The sequence below is a fragment of the Symphalangus syndactylus genome, chromosome 6, assembly GCF_028878055.3.
Source record: "Symphalangus syndactylus isolate Jambi chromosome 6, NHGRI_mSymSyn1-v2.1_pri, whole genome shotgun sequence".
NCBI lineage: Eukaryota > Metazoa > Chordata > Mammalia > Primates > Hylobatidae > Symphalangus > Symphalangus syndactylus.
The window spans coordinates 66796331-66813548 of record NC_072428.2 but is presented as its reverse complement, the minus strand read 5'-3'; the positions used below and the strand labels follow the sequence as shown (position 1 = coordinate 66813548).

Genomic DNA, 17218 nt, shown 5'->3' with positions numbered 1-17218 from the left:
CCAAAGCATACAGTCTTACATTGCCAAAATTAGTTTATCTGATTCGATTTGAATCTAGTCTCTGTGCACAATAGTCCCCTCTTTTCTTTGGGGGATATGTTCCAAGACCCACAGTGGATGCCTGAAAATGGGATAGTACTGAACCATATATATGCTATACATACATACCTCTGATAAAGGTTAACTTATAAATTAAGTACAGTAAGAGATTAATAATAATGAATAATAGAACAGCAACAGTATACTGTAATAAAAGTTTTGTTAATGTGTGCTCTTGCTCATGGACATGCTTGCTCTCTCCCTCTCTGTCTTTCTCTTGAACTATCTTAATATCCTCTACTTACATATTTTCAGACCACGGTTCACTTCAGGTAACTGAAACCACAGAAAGTGAAATAGTGGACTGTATTTCATAGACTAGTGAAGCCTAGGCAATCCTTTCATTTTTCAGCCGTTTTGAATAATGCATCTCTTAATAAATTGATATCTCTATTTGGCTGAGAGTGGGTAGTGAATTTAGTTCTGATTAAGGGGTAAAATTCATTTTGGTTGCAATTAATACATTTACCAACATGCCTCTTTTTTTACCCCACCCTTTGTCCATGTTAAAATGACTTCCTCCTTGTTCTTTAACCAGCTAAGTATTTACAGTGAAAATTGAAAATAACTTGGAGTGAGGGTAGTTGACACAGTCATTACTTTTATAAGTCAGTTACTTTCTATGCATTTGTTTTTATAAAATAGACTGAGTATTTACAGTATTTTTAGTAACTAGTATTGAACTTTACCAGCAGTAATCTCGTTACTGGTTTAACTTGATAATCTTTTAAGAAGTATATGGATGATTTCCCTATCTGTTGTAGATGTTTTCTTGATATACAATTATGTCTTTTTCATGTCCTTTTGTTTTTTATTTTGTTATTTGTATATGTAACTTCAGATATGTATCATTTACTTTAAAAATTTTTTTTTTTTTTTGGTACAAGAGACTAAGTGATAGAAACCTTAAATGTATTTAAGTAATTTTTTTTAAAGCTATATTCCTTGCTAAAGACTTATTAGGGACCTTTGACTACAGAAGTGTTTTTCCTGATACGTAGTTAAACCCTTCACCCACTCTGCATCTTGATTTGTAGGCCGTTGTCAGAATATATTGCTACCTTAAGCTTGGATGCTACCAGACAATTTCCAATTACTTTCACGTACGTTGTGTTATCCGATTCTTTAAGGTAGATGGGTCTGCTCTCACTGTCACTTTTCATAGGTAAAGAAGACAGACTTGGAAAGATTCTTCAACTAATTAGGTGGTGAAATCAACTTATCCCCAGGTGTCTCTGATTCCTAGTCCAGTGCTCATTTATACCACAGTCTCTCTGCTAGTGGGACTGAGCCCTTACTGGCCAATATGGTAGCACCATCTTCTTTTGTCAGCAGTGAACAGTCTGCACACTCCTTAGGTTTTTCTGCTAAATTGTAAACCACATTTACACATTCAGGATGTAACTACTATAGTTGTAAAGAATATCCTCTACAGTTTTGGGTAATAACCTTCAACCTTGAAACATTGTGTGTGAGTTTTGCTTTTTAAAAACCTAAACATGTTTTTTTAAAATGTTGGTAAAAATCTACCTTTAAAAAATTTCTTGTTGGCCAGGCACGGTGGCTCACGCCTGTAATCCCAGCTCTTTCGGAAGCTGAGGTGAGTAGATCACCTGAGGTCAGGAGTTCAAGACCAGCCTGGCCAACATGGTGAAACCCTGTCTCTACTAAAAATACAAAAAATTGCTGGGCTTGGTGGCGCATGCCTGGAATCCCAGCTACTTGGGATGCTGAGGCAGGAGAACTGCTTGAACCTGGGAGGCAGAGATTGCAATGAGCCTGGATTGCGCCATTGCACTCCAGGCTGGGCGACAAGAGCTAAACTCCATCTCAAAAAAAAAAAAAAAAAAACAAAACAAAAATTGCTTTTTGCCCAGCATCTGCTCTGTTTTTCTTTTGTTTTTTTTTGAGACAGGGTCTTGCTCGGTCACCCAGTCTCAAGTACAGTGGTGTGATCTCGTCTCCCTGCAACCTCCACCTCCCTGGTTCAAGCCATCCTCCCGCCTTGGCCTCCTGAGTAGCTGAGATTACAGGTGTATGCCACCATGCCTGGCTAATTTTTGTATTTTTTTTAGAGATGGAGTTTTGCCATGTTGCCCAGGCTGTTCTTGAACTCCTGAGCTCTAGCAGTTCACCTGCCTCGGCCTCTCAAAGTGCTGGGATTACAGGTATGAGCCACCGTACCCACCCGGCATCTGCTCTTAACCCAGGTTTTATGTCCTGTTGCCTTCTAAAACCCACATAACCCTTTCACAGAAACACCAGAAAAGTGCCAGAATTTCCTTGTGCATGAAAAAAAAACAGGGACAGAAATACCTTTTCCTAATTACTTTGTATCAGAAGAGAAGTGAATGAGAACATTAGGGTAATAAGTTTCTTGTTGAAAGATAAAATTTGAAATGAGTACTTAAGTATTACTGAAAAAGCAAATGAAGGAAGCAAATTGATAACTAGGAAAATAAAATCAGGCAGCAATCAAATGGCTCGAAGAAGCTTTGGTCTCTACATAGTCATTTGAATCATTTGAAAGTCAGAATCTTAAATTTGTTAGTTACTTTTAATTCTTTTGTAATTCCTTTGTTCTCCATGTATCTAATCACAAAGTCCCACTAATTGTTCCTCTGCTACAATTAGACCCACCCTTCTCCTTGCATTCTACAGCTTTCACCCAGTCTTGGAACCTCTTTATTCACACTTGTTTTGCAATAGTCACTCATGTTCTTTGCCTCCCTGATTTAATCCGTTTTGTAAATACTGAAACAGTCTTTTGTAGGCAGTATTTGTAACACCTGTCTCCATACTCAAACATTTAGGGAGGTGAATCTTTTTTGTGTGTGGGTAACAGAGTCTCACTCTGTCCCCCAGGCTGGAGAGCAGTGGTACGATTTCAGCTCACTGCAGCCTCTGCCTCCTGTGTTAAACCTCCTGCCTCAGCCTCCCCAGCAGTTGGGATTACAGGCACACGCCACCACACCCAACTAAATTTTGGTAGAGACAGGATTTCACCATGTTGGCCAGGCTGGTCTCAAACTCCTGGCCTCAAGTGATGCGCCCTCCTGGGCCTCCCAAAGTGTTGGGATTACAGGTGTGAGCCACTGTGCCCAGCCTAAGGAGGTGAATCTAAATATAACTGAACATTTAAAGCCTTTTCTCAGCTTTCCTTCCATCTTAAAACAACCTCATGAAGCCTCCCTGTTTATAAGAGTTATAATGAGTTAACGGAATATTCAAGTTCTTCGATTACATACTTTTACAATTCTCAATAAGTATCCAGTGTTCTGCTGTTATTTGTCTTTTCCATAAGTCCTTCACCTGCCATAAAGTGGGTTTACTCTTTGTCCCGTCTTCAGTCATCTCGTGTCCCTTTCACATCCATATGAGATCTGGAATTCTTTTCCTTATTCTGCATTGTTTTTTCTTATAGACCTTGTGACTACCTGGCGTCCATCCAGTCTAGCAAGGGCCTTCTTTACTAGATTATAAGCTTCATGAAGGCAAGCTTCTCTGGCATGTTTACTTCTCTGTCCCTAGTTCCTAGAACAGTGCCTGACATGTAATAGTTTTTGGACGTTATTTGTTAAGTAAATGAATCACCTTGTAAACTTACCTTTTTCATCATATAACTTACTCTGCTCCTCCTTAATCTCTCATTTCACTTACATGTAACCATTATAATAACTTACAGTGGTGTTCAAAATTGGTTTGATTTGTTGGCTAATAGTTATGGTGAGCTAAAACATTAGACGGCTCACCTGAGGAATGAATACAGCTTTATTTTATCTTTATGATTGAACATTTATAATAATTAAAAGTTAAACTGTTGGCCAAACACAGTGGCTCATGTCTATAATACTAGCACTTTGGGAGGCTGAGGCAGGAGGATCACTTAAGTGCAGGAGGAGTTCCAGACCAACCTCGGCAACATAGTGAGACTCTCTTTGTTTTTTAGAAAGAAAAAATTAAACTGTTTATCTTTGAATTAGATGAGGTTTTTCTCATGCTTTAATGTTAAATGATTCTCAGCCAGTCTCTTGGATTAATTTTGTCTGTAGAATGCTAGCCGAAACCAAAATAATTTTTCTTGATGAATTATCTTTTAATTGTTCCTTCATTGTTTTATTCCGTTTTTTTCAATTGGATTAAAAAAATATTGAGGGCAGAGATCATCCATCTCTTTGTATGGGGTAAAGTAAATGGTAGTTTAAATGAAAAATGAAATTCCATCAAAATGGAATCTTTTAATCAAATCTCAGTTCTACAGCTGTTCCCAAAATTCTTCCTTGCTCTTTGAAGTGTTTGTTTTGAGAGCTGTTACTCACCTAAGGCATAACTTGTAGCTCTTGGTCTCTTGCCTGATTATTGTTATATCAAGTTAACATTTTTGAGAGAACTCTAGCCCTCTCAGATATGTTTATCTTGTTGCCATTTAGTGAGACATTCCAGTATGTTGTGTGTCTTACATTTTATCTAGGTTACTCTAAGCACTGCATTAGTGCTTGTTTGTGAGGAAGCAGCTAACACCTTCCAGATGGCTGTTAGCTCAGACTTGATTCATTTCTTCAGGAAATTGTCATTATGGCTTTAATTTAGTAGACCGCGCTGTAGCTTTGAACTTACGAATTTCTATACATGTACCTTTTTCTCCTTTTGTGTGTGTGTGTGTGTGTGTGTGTTGGGTCATTTTTCTGTATTTTTTAGATATTTTCATGGAGCTGTTTAACAATGGATATTATATTTTTCTGTTTCATGCCTAACATTGTACCTGTCTTTAGTATGTTGTTCTACATTAGTGCATCTTCCTAGATGTTTACATTCATGGTAAATTCTAGGTCATTGTGGTTTTCCTTCTGTGCTTCCTCACGGTCTTAACTATTTGGTTGCTTGGTACAGATTGCTAGTGTGTCTAGAAAGGGGACTCCTGCTTTCTCTTACTGATGCTTTACATAAATTGAAATGTCCATTGCTAAGCTAGTAGTTCATAAACTCATTCTTCAGTTGCAATATACAGCTATTATGTTACTAAGCATGAAGACAGTTATAGTTTCAATTTTCTTTTGAAAGTCATTGTGATATGAAATAACACTTTTTAAATGAATGTTTATATGGCAGTTTAGGTATTTTTGGAGCTCTTTGGGGGTGAGAACGGTTGTTGTCATCTTATTTCCTTATGTGAAAAATTCCCACTGGTCACATATCAATCTGCCTATTTTCCCAAAAGCAGTATGAAAAATACAGAGTATTACCTTTGGGCGTTTAATTTTAAAATTAACTGTTGGTTTCTTTTTTGTTGTTTTTGTTTGTTTTGTTTTATTCTTTTTTTTTTGAGACAGAGTCTCACTCTGTCCCCCAGGCTGGAGTGCAATGGCATGATCATGGCTCATTGTAGCCTCAGCCTCCAGAGTAGCTAAGACTGCAGGCACACACCACCATGCCTGGCTAATTTTTAATTTTTTGTAGAGCGAGCATACATCAGACTGGTCTTGAACTCCTGACCTCAAGCAGTCCTCCCACCTTGGCTTCCCAAAGTGCTGGGATTATAGGCGTGAGCCACTGCTCCTGGCTAAGTTTTGTTGGTTTCTTGACTGGTATTAGGCCTTTTTTTAAAGGAGGACTGCCAGTTTTGTTTATGGAGGATATGGTTAAAGATTCAAAATGTCTACTGTTTTTTGTTGTTGTTTGCAGTGGCTAATTTTAAATAAGTCTGACATCAGTTAAGTGTCTGAAAGGAAACGATAGCTTGTTGTGAGTGCTTTTTATCCTTCTAAGTGGGAACACTGTTGCCTTTAGATATTCGAATAATTTAAGTCTTAGAAAAAGCCTTTTAAATTACTTTCTTGTATTTAAGAACTAGTGGCTGCTCTTAGGCTTCGTTTTGGTTTTGTTTTTTGGTTTTGTTGTTGTTGTTGTTTTACTCTCTTGGTGTGTTAATTGTGAGTATTGGCAGTACCTCCTCTGTCAGCCGATCTCTCCAGCTGGATTTCTGCGAAGAAGGCTTTTTGCCTTGTAAGCAGTGTGTTGTGCTCATTCATCCTTGCCTACTGCAGAATACCATGAGGGACGTTTCCTTGGGGATTGGGATGTAGTACTATAGGTGAAAACTGGCTCCCAGGACACACCTGAATCGTTGAAAACAGAAATGTTAGAAGTCTCATCTGCTGACCACTATTGCTAACAAGACAACCTATGGAATAAGACCTTGCTTATTACTAGGTTTTTGCTGAGGACATTCTCGAAAAGGTAGAAATCTAATTTCTTGTCTTAATAAATAAAACCAGAAAGTGTTCTTAAAGTCTGGGGTGCCTGCGAAGTTCTGCAGAATCTTCATGACGAACATCAGTGACCATGTATATAATACTGTATATACAGAAAGAATGGGAATGTATTGTCTCACATTTACTAGAAAAGTTCCTTTAAAAAATTATTTCTCTGCTCCAACTTTAACTTTTTCCTGTAAATTCAATATAGCCATAAATTCTAGCTGAATTGAAATTAATTGGGATAGCAGAGTTTGAAGAGGAAAAAAACACCAGCCTTGGAACCAGCAGATCTGCATTAGAGTTTATATTATAGTTTCCTAGGACTGCTGTAACAAAGTACCACAAACTTGATTAAGCATATTAACAGTTTTTAAGCTCTTAAAAACAGAAATTAAAACAGAAATTTGTTTTCTATCACTTCTGGAGAAATCAGGGTATCGGCAGAGCCATGCTCCCTCTGAATTTTCTAGAGGAGGGTCCTTCCTTGGCTTTTCCAGCTTTTGGTAGCCCCATTCGTTCCATAGTTTGCATCTGTAGCCATTTAGTCTCTACCTGTCACATGGCATTCTCTCTTATGGGTCTCTACCTCCACGTGTCTCTCCTTATAAGGACACTAGTCATCAAATTAGGGTCACTCCAATGACCTCATCTTAACTTGATTACATCTACAAAGACCCTATTTCCAAGTAGGGTCAAATTTATGGGCACCAGGGGTTAGGACTTCAACACATCTTTTAGGGGGTCACAATTCAGCAGTCTTGACTCCTCAGCTAACCATGTGTTGAGAGCAAATTCTCTTTGTAACTTTGAGCCTTAGTTTCCTTACCTGTAAAATTGTGGTATTACTTTGTGTACTTTATCATTTTGCTGTAAGGATCAAATGAAAATATTTGAAACTGACTAAGAAAATATTTAAAGGTTCCCCTATTTTTGGAAATTGTTCCTATTCCCTGAATTGTCCTTATTCTCTAATTCTAAGAGGAGAATTGCACACAGTGGCTCACACCTGTGATCTCAACACTTTTGGAGGCTAAGGTGGAAGGATCACTTGAGCCCAGGAATTGGAGGCTACAGTTAGCAATGATCACACCACTGTACTCCAGCCTGGGCAACAGAGCTAGACCCTGTCTTTGGGGGGAAAAAAGTTTTAGAGAGGTTCAGATACAACATACATTCAAAGTGGAATGCTCCCAGGTCACTGTGTGGCATCCCCTAAAACAAAATGGGTAATGCAGGCCGGGTGTGGTGGCTCACACCTGTAATCCCAGCACTTTGGGAGGCTGGGTGGGGCGGCGGTGGGGGCGGATCACGAGGTCAGGAGTTCGAAACCAGGCTGACCAACATGGTGAAACCCTGTCTCTACAAAAAATACAAAAATTAGCCAGGCGTGGTGGCGGGCACCTGTAGTCCCAGCAACTCAGGAGGCTGAGGCAGGAGAATTGCTTAAACCCAGGAGGCAAAGGTTGTGGTGAGCCGAGATCTCACCACTGTACTCCAGCCTGGGCAACAGAGTGAGACTCTGTCTCAAAAAAAAAAAAAAAACCAACAAAAACAAAATGGGTAATGTATTCAAGGTGACAGGGTTAATGTTGGCATCACTTTGTTATGTTGTTGATGGGCAGAAACCCAAAGTGGGGTTTTGTTGAGCATAAACACAAGAAGCAATTATTTGTGGCACTAGACTTAGCCCAAAGGACAGACCCCTACATGTATATGGTAGAGAAATCCTGTCTTTTAGCACTGTCTCACAGAGGAAGCTGAGGAATCGCATTATCTTTAATATAAATAAATGAAATGCAGCAGTGTATAATTTATATCCCTAAGCAACTGGATTCAGTATACCACTAATGGCCTGGTCATGTTCTAAACATTACCCCAAAACAGCCTAACTGTTCTGTGACTCAGTGTCTCTGTGGAATCCTGTTTAGTAGCACCATGGTCTCTAAATGTTTTGATTACACATCAGTATTAGGAAAACATGTTTGAAGCATTGTCTAAGTCTGTTTGTGCTGATGTAACAGAATACCATAGACTGGGCAGTTTATAAAGAGCAGAAATTATTGGCTTACAGTTCTGGAGGCTGGAAAGTCTAGTATCAAGGTACTGGGATTTGGCAAGGGCCTTCTTGGTGCATGATAATATGGTGGAAGGTATCAAACGGCAGGCAGAAAGGCAGAGAGAGAACAAAAGGGAGCAAACCCACTCCCTTGATGAGAACCTAAATACCTCTTAAAAGTCCTAACTCTCAATGGTGTTTACAATGGCAACCAAATTTAAACAAGAGTTTTGTAGGGAACAAACACTCAAAACCATAGCAAGTATGTACCATGACTGTATGTGTATTTATAAAATACATTCATATATTTCTACAGCAATATATGAGGTACATTTAAGCATGTAAAAATAGGAATTTTTTTAAATAGGACAGTTGTAATAATTTCTTTGTACATCCCACTTTGGAGACTGTTTTTATATGGAGCTTGTTTTATCACCAAAAGGCATTTTAATTTTGCACATTTTAGAATTCTTACAATGTGTAAGTGACTGCTAGTTGCTGAACAAAGGACAGATAAAGTGTTTCCTGCACCTGAGCAGCCTAAAGGTGAGTGTAATACAGATGCACAAGTGACTAGTTGATAATAGAATGAGACCCCTTATAAGAAAGACATACAGAGCATGGCAGAAGAGCAAGAACAACACAGAGGCAAAAGAGAACATTTGAGCTAGTTCTCTTATAACTAGATGAACATTTGATGGTAGGTAGTAGGGAAGATGGAACTAAGAATATCTGAGCTACTTACTGTGTCAGGCAGCATGCTGAGTGCTTATGTTCATTTAATTCTCAAGACAGCCATAAGCGGCAATACAGGTATTGGGCCTATTATTCTAAATCCCATTTTATAAGAGAGTTAGGATTAGATTCAGTTCCATCTTTCTACAAAACCTGGCACTGTCATTCCAGGCAAAGGGAGTACAATCCATTTTTCTCTTAAGAGGTTGATTTTGCCAGCGGGGCAAAATGAATCTCTACAGCATTGTTAAGTTTCTACCCAGGCTTTTGGGTGACTGAAAAATTCAAATGAAAAGCTATGGCAAAGTTGGTTCTCTAAGGATTTTTAAGTACGGCCAAATGATATGTCACAAGTTTTTTCCTAAATATCCAACCATTTAGCCTTTCATAAGCTTTTAATTCCACTAGCCTCACGTTCTGAGATTGTTGGTGTTTTCTTGTTCTAACCTGAAATTTTCTTTGTTTGATGTTAACAGGAATATAATGAAGAAGTAACCATTTTTATTTTATGATAGTCTATCAATAGACTTTTTTTAAACCTTCTTTAAGCTAGGTGTGTTTGTCTTTTATTATAAGTCAGTTTGACCCAGCCTGTACAACATTGCAAGACCTTTAACTTTAAAAAAAAAAAAAAAAAAAAGCCAGGGGTGGTGGTGCATGCCTGTAATCCCAGCTACTTGGGAGGCTGAGATGGGAGGATCACTTGAGCCCAGGAGATTGAGGCTGCAGTGACCCAAGACTGCGCCACTACACTACAGCCTGGGTGACAGAACAAGACACTGTTGATAGATAGATTATATGAAACACACTCTATAACCAAAAAAATCATTGCTCTGGATATAATGCAAAGATTTTGGTAACATTTTACCATATTTTTTCTCATTGATTGATTAGAGTAGTGGAGGAGGGGAGAAGGAATTTAAGAGATACTATCGTCAATCACTTGCAGATTTTAGTATTTTTATTTATACGCTGCTCTTCTCAGTATTTCATTTTTCTATACATGAGAAAAGACTGCGTCTGTATTGGACCATTACTATTGACCACTTTGTTGAAGACATCTTCAGTTGTGACATAGGTCATTTTGATTTGAACAAACTGATAGCTATACCAATTTTTTTGGCTCTGTGGGAATTTTGGGATAGAGAATGTCATTTGAAGTAAATAGGTAAAGGCTCTTTTTGTTTTTGTTTTGTTTTAATTTTATTTGTGATAGATACCTGGTGACGTAATAGTAGGGCTTGACTGGAAAGATCAATTATGATTTGTCTTGGTGTCCAGAACAACAAATTACATATGCTGTCTTGTAAAATTTGATGATTTTGTGATTTATGTGAATAGCCGTCTTTTGGTTGCTGGTTTGTGTTTTTAATTTTTTATCCTCTAGTACTTTAACCTTGCCTTTTTATGTTCTTTAGCAACCCTACATCATGTTCTTTAATTTACTCACAGGAATAAGTAGAGTCGAGTCAGCTCTTATAGTTTTAAAATTCTCTTACTTCTCACCTACCAAGATCCCATTGCCTCTTCATGCTATTTTGTTCTTGATTTTCCTGAGCAGTAATTGGGCTATTGAAGCACATTTCCTTTCCTTCTCTTATTTACTCTCTGGGGTGACTGCTTTCTCACCAGTTCATGGTGTGTGTGTGCTTTGGAATAGATGCCAGGAAGGAGTAGGATGGTCAGGGGCTGCTGGGTGTCCCACTCCTTGGAGCTGTGCAGTCAGCCAAGCTAGCCCTGGCTGCGATTTCATCTGCTTGATACGGATATTGATGATAAGAAACTTATTCCAGGGATGTTGTCTTGTTTTCTTATTGGCAGTCTCTGTCATGTTTTAGTTTGGCTACATTTTTATAGACATGAGACGTGTATGTGTTTTACCAATTTAAGAGACTACTAGAAGTTCTAATAAAAAAACCAGCTCTTTTTCTCAGGAAAAGTAATCCTTTTCAGCATTGTTTATAAGCCTCTAGGGCTTGTCTAGCAGTATGCTCACATATTGAAAATAGATTTGTCTCTTCTATATTCTTCAGGGGCATTTTACTGTGGGTCTGTCAGGTCTTCAGACTGCTACCCTCATGAAAACATGTGATTTAAGAAGGTATTTCAGTGTGGGGCTATCATAGGAAACTTCTGATTTTAGATGCAGTCTATCTGCAATAAGTAAGATTTGCTGTTGCTGTTGTTTTAACTTCAGGTGAAAAAGAAAATCTGCTTCAGAGAGAAGCCAAGTTAATCTTGGAGATAAATGTGGATGTTGGACTCCCTCCAGCTCAGTAACTGATGATCTCTTTACTTGAAATCATTCTGCTTTTGATTGGCCGTCTGTGGTTGCACTGAAGAGGGAGGAGGGGGAATCTTTCCAATAGTTAATACCTTAATTTGTCTCTGCATGGATGATATTTGAAATCTCAAGCCCAGGCATGCTGCTCTGTCCTCCCATCTGTAGCTTCCTGCGTGATTCCATCATCCTTCAATTTGTCTCTTCCCATTGTCTTTGAACATTTGTTTTTGGGAACAAGATATGCATTAGGAAATTAACCATGAGTATAACTGATGCTTATAAATTGATCTTGGCATCCAGAACAAGTTGCATATACTAGTGATGTAATATTTGCTGAAGCTCATTGGCTGTTCATTCTCTGTAGTGCTTTTCTGAAAATAAATAAATAAATAGGTAGAAAGAAATGAAATCACTTGGCACCAGCAAAGAAATCTTCTATAGGATTTGAATGTTGAAGTATGAATTGAAACTATTTCCAGTTAGTAAACTTTTATTGCTCACTTGGACATCCCTAAAAGAATAGCTCATTTTGTAATAGTCCTGTGCTTATATGCTTTGCAATCTTATACAGAGGGAGAAAAAGAATTAAAAGCTTGTTCCAAAGTAGAAAGGTTCATGTTGGGTTTGAAATGCTCATGTCAGCTTAATGAAGGATACATGTATGAAAATTAATATCTTGGTTCTTCAGGAATAGTCTGTGTTTGGGAGAATAAAGATACATCCTGAGTTCAGTGGTTTACTTGCCTTACAGTATATTTGAATTAAACAATAGGACACATTCTAAGAATCAAGTAAATATGTCCAAACAGGAGGCAGAATCAAAGATCTTAAGTATTCCCCATATTCAGGGCAGTATGTTGACAGTTACAGTAGATGACCTCTAAGGTCCCTTTCACCTCCCATAGTATGTGTGTCAGCTGCAGTTTGTCAAGATAAATGAGCAGGAGAAAACTTCATGTAAAAAGTGTATGAACCTAGGACAGGACTTTTCGACCCTTATGAAGAAAGAAAGGAAAGAATATTGCAGCTAGATGTGTTGGGTCTGGACTGAGGTCAGAGTTGCACAGCTTTGGACAGATAGCCTGGACACAGGAAACCATGTTCTCTCAATTTTAAACAAAAATGCAATTATGTATTCCCTCCCCTATCCCCCCACTGCCCCCATACACACATTAAAATTCTTAACCATGGGTCAGCTTATATCGACCTTTTGGGTAAAAGACATTATTCCTTTGAAATTTCAGAAGCACGAGTTTGTTTTCTGAAAAACACATGCCATTGCATACCTTTTAACTTGACATGTGACTGAAACTTTTGTCTTAACAATCCATTTTCTACAAAGACTGCCCTTATATTTATTAAAGATGACAAAACAAAAACCACTTCTTCTTTCATACATTTTCTGCTTTCATGTTCTGTCATTCTGAGATCTTTTTTTCTTTCCCTCTCTCTGTCTTCTTTTCCCCCAGCTGTCGGCAGCATCCAGCCCCTCCAGTCACAGTCCTCACAGAGCTTCAGGAAAGGACCCCTTTGCAGAGCTCTCTTTGGAGGATTTCTTATAAATCACTTTAGGTATTGCTACTTGTTGTGGGAGATGGGGACTTAAATACTTAAAAACAATTACCAAACATTAAACACAATTCACGCTTCTCTTTCATTTCTTTAAAGGACTCTAGGCTCCCTCTCCTCCTCCTCCTCTTCCTCTATTCTTTAGGTGCAGAATGAAAAGATAGGACGTAAGGAAAAACAACTTTTGGAAAATATCTTTAACATAATTATTTAAAGTAATCTCATCCACTGCTCACAGTAAATGGATGAGATCGGATAAAGTTTGCTTTTTAATTAAGGGCAAGTGACTACTTAAGCCCTTTCTATTGGAAGGATTCTGCATATGATCCACACTGCCTCTATTTGCTGGAAGACAGGGTAATTTGTTCTTCTTGGTACTCTAGCCCCCAGTTTAGATATACCTTCTAGATCTTTGGGAGTTTATAGTCTTCTGATTTGGCAAGTTTATTTAGCACATCTACTTCAGTAATAGAGCTTTGGATGGGCAGTTTAAGGGAAATTGTGAGTGAAATATCTTTGAATGAACAGTGGTACCCTATTGAAAAACATTTTTTATGGCTCTTTCAGATTTTTATTTATGTTAATAAAAATGACTTAGTATAATATTACTGTTCCCTTTATTATCTCTAATTGTATATCATTTGGAAATAATATTTCAAATTTTGCTTCCCAAATGAGATTTTGCGTGTGGTATTTGTGCTTATGGAGAGATTTTTCTGAACTTGTCATGAAAAAATAGGTCATTGATCTTCTTTCTTTTCCTCCTCCACATGCTATTCCTCGATTTTTAGCAGTTAAGTATTTGGCCTGGATGTGGTTGCTTATGACTGTAATCCCAGCACCCTGGGAGGCTGATGCAGGAGGATCACTTGGGGCTGGTAGTTCAAGATCAGCCTGGGGAATATGGTGAGACCCTAGTCTCTACCCCCACCCAAAAATTAGCCAGGTGTGGTGGCAACTGTCTGCAGTCCTAGCTATTCCGGAGGCTGATGCAGGAGGGTTGCTTGAGCCCAGGAGTTCCAATGAGCTTTTTTTTTTGAGATGGAGTTTCGCTCTTGTCGCCCAGGCTGGAGTGCAGTGGCACGATCTCAGCTCACTACAACCTCCGCCTCCTGGGTTCAAGCAATTCTCCTGCCTCAGCCTCCCGAGTAGCTAGGATTACAGGCGCCCGCCACCACGCCTGGCTAATTTTTGTATTTTTAGTAGAGACGGGGTTTCACCATATTGGCCAGGCCAGTCTCGAACTCTCGAACTCACCTCAGGTGATCCGCCCACCTCAGCCTCCCAGAGTGCTGGGATTACAGGTGTGAGCTATGGTGCCCAGCCAGTGAGCTTTGATCATGCCACTGCAATCCAGCCTAGACAGCAGAGCAAGACCCTGTCTCAAAAACAAAAACAAAGAACATTATTTGGAAGTCCCTATATGTGTCAAATATTGAGCTCTCTGGCACATAAGTTGATAATACTGACTTTGTTTTATAAACAGGGTTTGTGGTAAGCATGTTGTGAACACTTCTGGGCCAGTTAAATGGTAAAGACCACAAAGCATTTTTATTTATGAGAAGACATCCTACAATACAATGAATTAACATACCCACTTTTTTTTTTCCAGATACAGTTTATGTAACTTGATGGAAGAAAACGGAATTACTCCAAGAAGACAAGTGCTCAAGCAGCAAAATCCTTACTTCCAGCAAAATCCAAACTGCTGTCTCTTAAATCTCTTAAACTCTCTTCTTCCATTAGAATGCCACAAGTAACTCAGTGAAGGCCCATGAAGGAAATTGGGACTAGTTTATAGGAGAACGTATCAATACAGTTTATAAAGCCAAGAATTGCTATGATTTAAGACTAAGATCTGTCTTTTTGGTGACTAACCCTTCAATTCTTCCAACTCCTGTTAATAACCATAATCAGTAACCTATCAAGAAAAGCCCTTATTTGGAAAGTGTGAAATTTGTATTTGGAAAAGCTGCCTGGAGAGAACTGTGTCCTTTACTGTATTTCAACAGGACTCTTTTGGGGGATCAAAATTAAATTCCTAATTATGCATTATCTTTCTTTTCTCCAGTCCTCACAAATACAGAAACAGTAACTGAAATTAACTTTTCTTTTTTAAAAAAAAAATTATATTCAGTTTGCAGTAGACATTCCTTAAGTATTTGTATTTATTTATGATTATCAATTTTACATAACATTAATATTGTATCAGACCTCCTTATGAAAATGAGTATGGATGTGCACAGTATGTTTGATTTTTATCCACAAGAATGAATCTGATTCAGAATGCTTTTCTCAGCTGACATACAGAGCACTAAATATTTTAAGGCAAGTCCATAGGTCTGAATCTCTTAAGAATTCTCGGCCTCTATGGGATTTAGGGAAGCATTATAAATGCATTAATCCTTATAGTCAATTCTGTGCCTAGGATTTTGCCAGGGAACAGTTCACTGACTAGGAAAAGCACTACATTTTAAATTCAGCATTAGTGCATTGGGAAGGATCTTTACTGCTTTGTGCTTGGCATGTCATTATTTTCCATTTGACATTAGGGCCTTTCCAAAATGAATGTGAGGAATTGCTTTCACTTCAAGACTTTCCTTCTTTTCACTAAAACTCTAGAAGGTGTTACAAGGGGGAGGGAAGAGGGGCAAAGTCCCTGAATCTTTTATTTGGCTCGTGCCATGTTATGATCATGTACCTTTTAAATAAGGGGAAATAATATCTTTAAAGTTAATGTCTAGCCAAGAGTTTAGTAAACGAAGAATTAAACTGCACTGTTGATCGGTGCTTTGTGTAAATACATCTTTAACATTTGGGTGGAGAGGGGCCTTAAGAAGGACAGTTCATTGTAGGAAAGCAATTCTGTACATGAGTTTAAGCATTCTTGTTGCATTGTCTCTGCAGATTCTATTTTTGTTTACAATATTAAAATGTATGTTAGCAAAATGGGTGGATTTTCAAATAAAATGCAGCTTCCACAAAACTTTTGTTGTGGTATTCTGGTCTGAGATGCATTTTCATTTTTCCTTTTTCTTTTTATTATCATCAGTATTGTCATTTTTCCCTAATAAAATATACCCAGGTGATTATATTTGTTGATTTAGTAACATGGAAGGTTTGTTTTATATAAATTTTCAAAAAGATGTCTCTTTACACCTTTTGTTACCTTGTAGACTATTATTGATAAATGCAACTACTTATTAAAATTGTTCACTTTTTGTCTTTTGATCAGATGCCTTTAGTCAGGTAAGTTTAAGGGAAAATACGCAGTTTAACGTTTTGGTACATGTAATTATGTCTGCCAAAGAAACCTTTGATTGTATCATGTTGCCTATTTAGTAGTGCATAGGGTTCAGAGTACATGATAAAGGATCAAAAGCTTTGCATTGATAAATGTCTGCATAATATTTGCTGTGATTGGAGAAAAAATGTAGTTGTAGCCAATAAATTTTATCAGCTTTTAAGTTTCACTATTATTAAACCATTTTCATATAAACTGGGAAGTTGTACTTTTATAAGTTACCCTCCTTAAGTTTACAAATTTTTGTCTCTTGTGATGTTTGAGGAGGTATTTATATTTAAGGTCTGTGGCTTGTTTTCTTTCATATTGCCTTATTTTTTTTTAAGTATGTTTCAGTATGTGACGTGCTTCATAGCCATTTTTATTTTATTGTTTAAACAACTTTTGGGCTGTGTTTGATAAGTATTATCCACATTTTACCCATTTTATATGTAGGAATCAGAAATCAGAAAAGGAGCTGGGTGCAGTGGCTCACACTGGTTATTCCAGTAATTTGGGAGGCTGAGGTGCACGATCACTTGAGCCCAGGAGGTCAAGACCAGCCTGGGCAACATGGTGAAATGCTATCTGTACCAAAAATACAAAAATTAGCCAGGTGTATGCCTATAGCCCCAGCTACTTGGGAGACTGAAGTGGTAGGATCACCCGAGTCCAGGAGGTTGAGGCTGCAGTGAGCTGGGATCATGCCACTGCACACTCCAGCCTGGGTGACAGAGTTGAGACCCTGTTTCAAAAAAAAAAGGAACTTGCCCAGATGAGTAAGTTAACAGATGGAAGTCAAATCTTGGTTTCATGGTCCATTGTTCTCTCTGTGACCTGCTGTCACGTAATTCAAATATATAAACTGACATGGAGATTGTTTCCCTCTGCAATCTAGACTGATGGCCACTCTTTATTCCCAGTGGTCTTTAGTG

General features: G+C 38.1%; 1 protein-coding gene across 28 annotated transcripts in view; it reads left to right on the top strand.

Annotated features, from left to right (window-relative positions):
- Positions 1–15986, top strand: part of PICALM (phosphatidylinositol binding clathrin assembly protein) — a 102538-nt gene extending 86552 nt beyond the window's left edge. For 16 of the 28 annotated variants that reach the window (XM_063641492.1, XM_063641498.1, XM_063641496.1 and 13 more), the window contains one exon: positions 14613–15986. In XM_063641492.1, the coding sequence (XP_063497562.1) occupies positions 14613–14627 (15 nt within the window). In that variant the 3' untranslated portion in view covers positions 14628–15986. Of the gene's footprint in view, positions 1–12900; positions 13004–14612 lie in introns of all 28 variants that reach the window. The other 12 variants (XM_055283154.2, XM_055283152.2, XM_055283153.2 and 9 more) reach the window with 1 other exon arrangement.
- The last annotated feature ends 1232 nt before the right edge of the window (positions 15987–17218 follow it).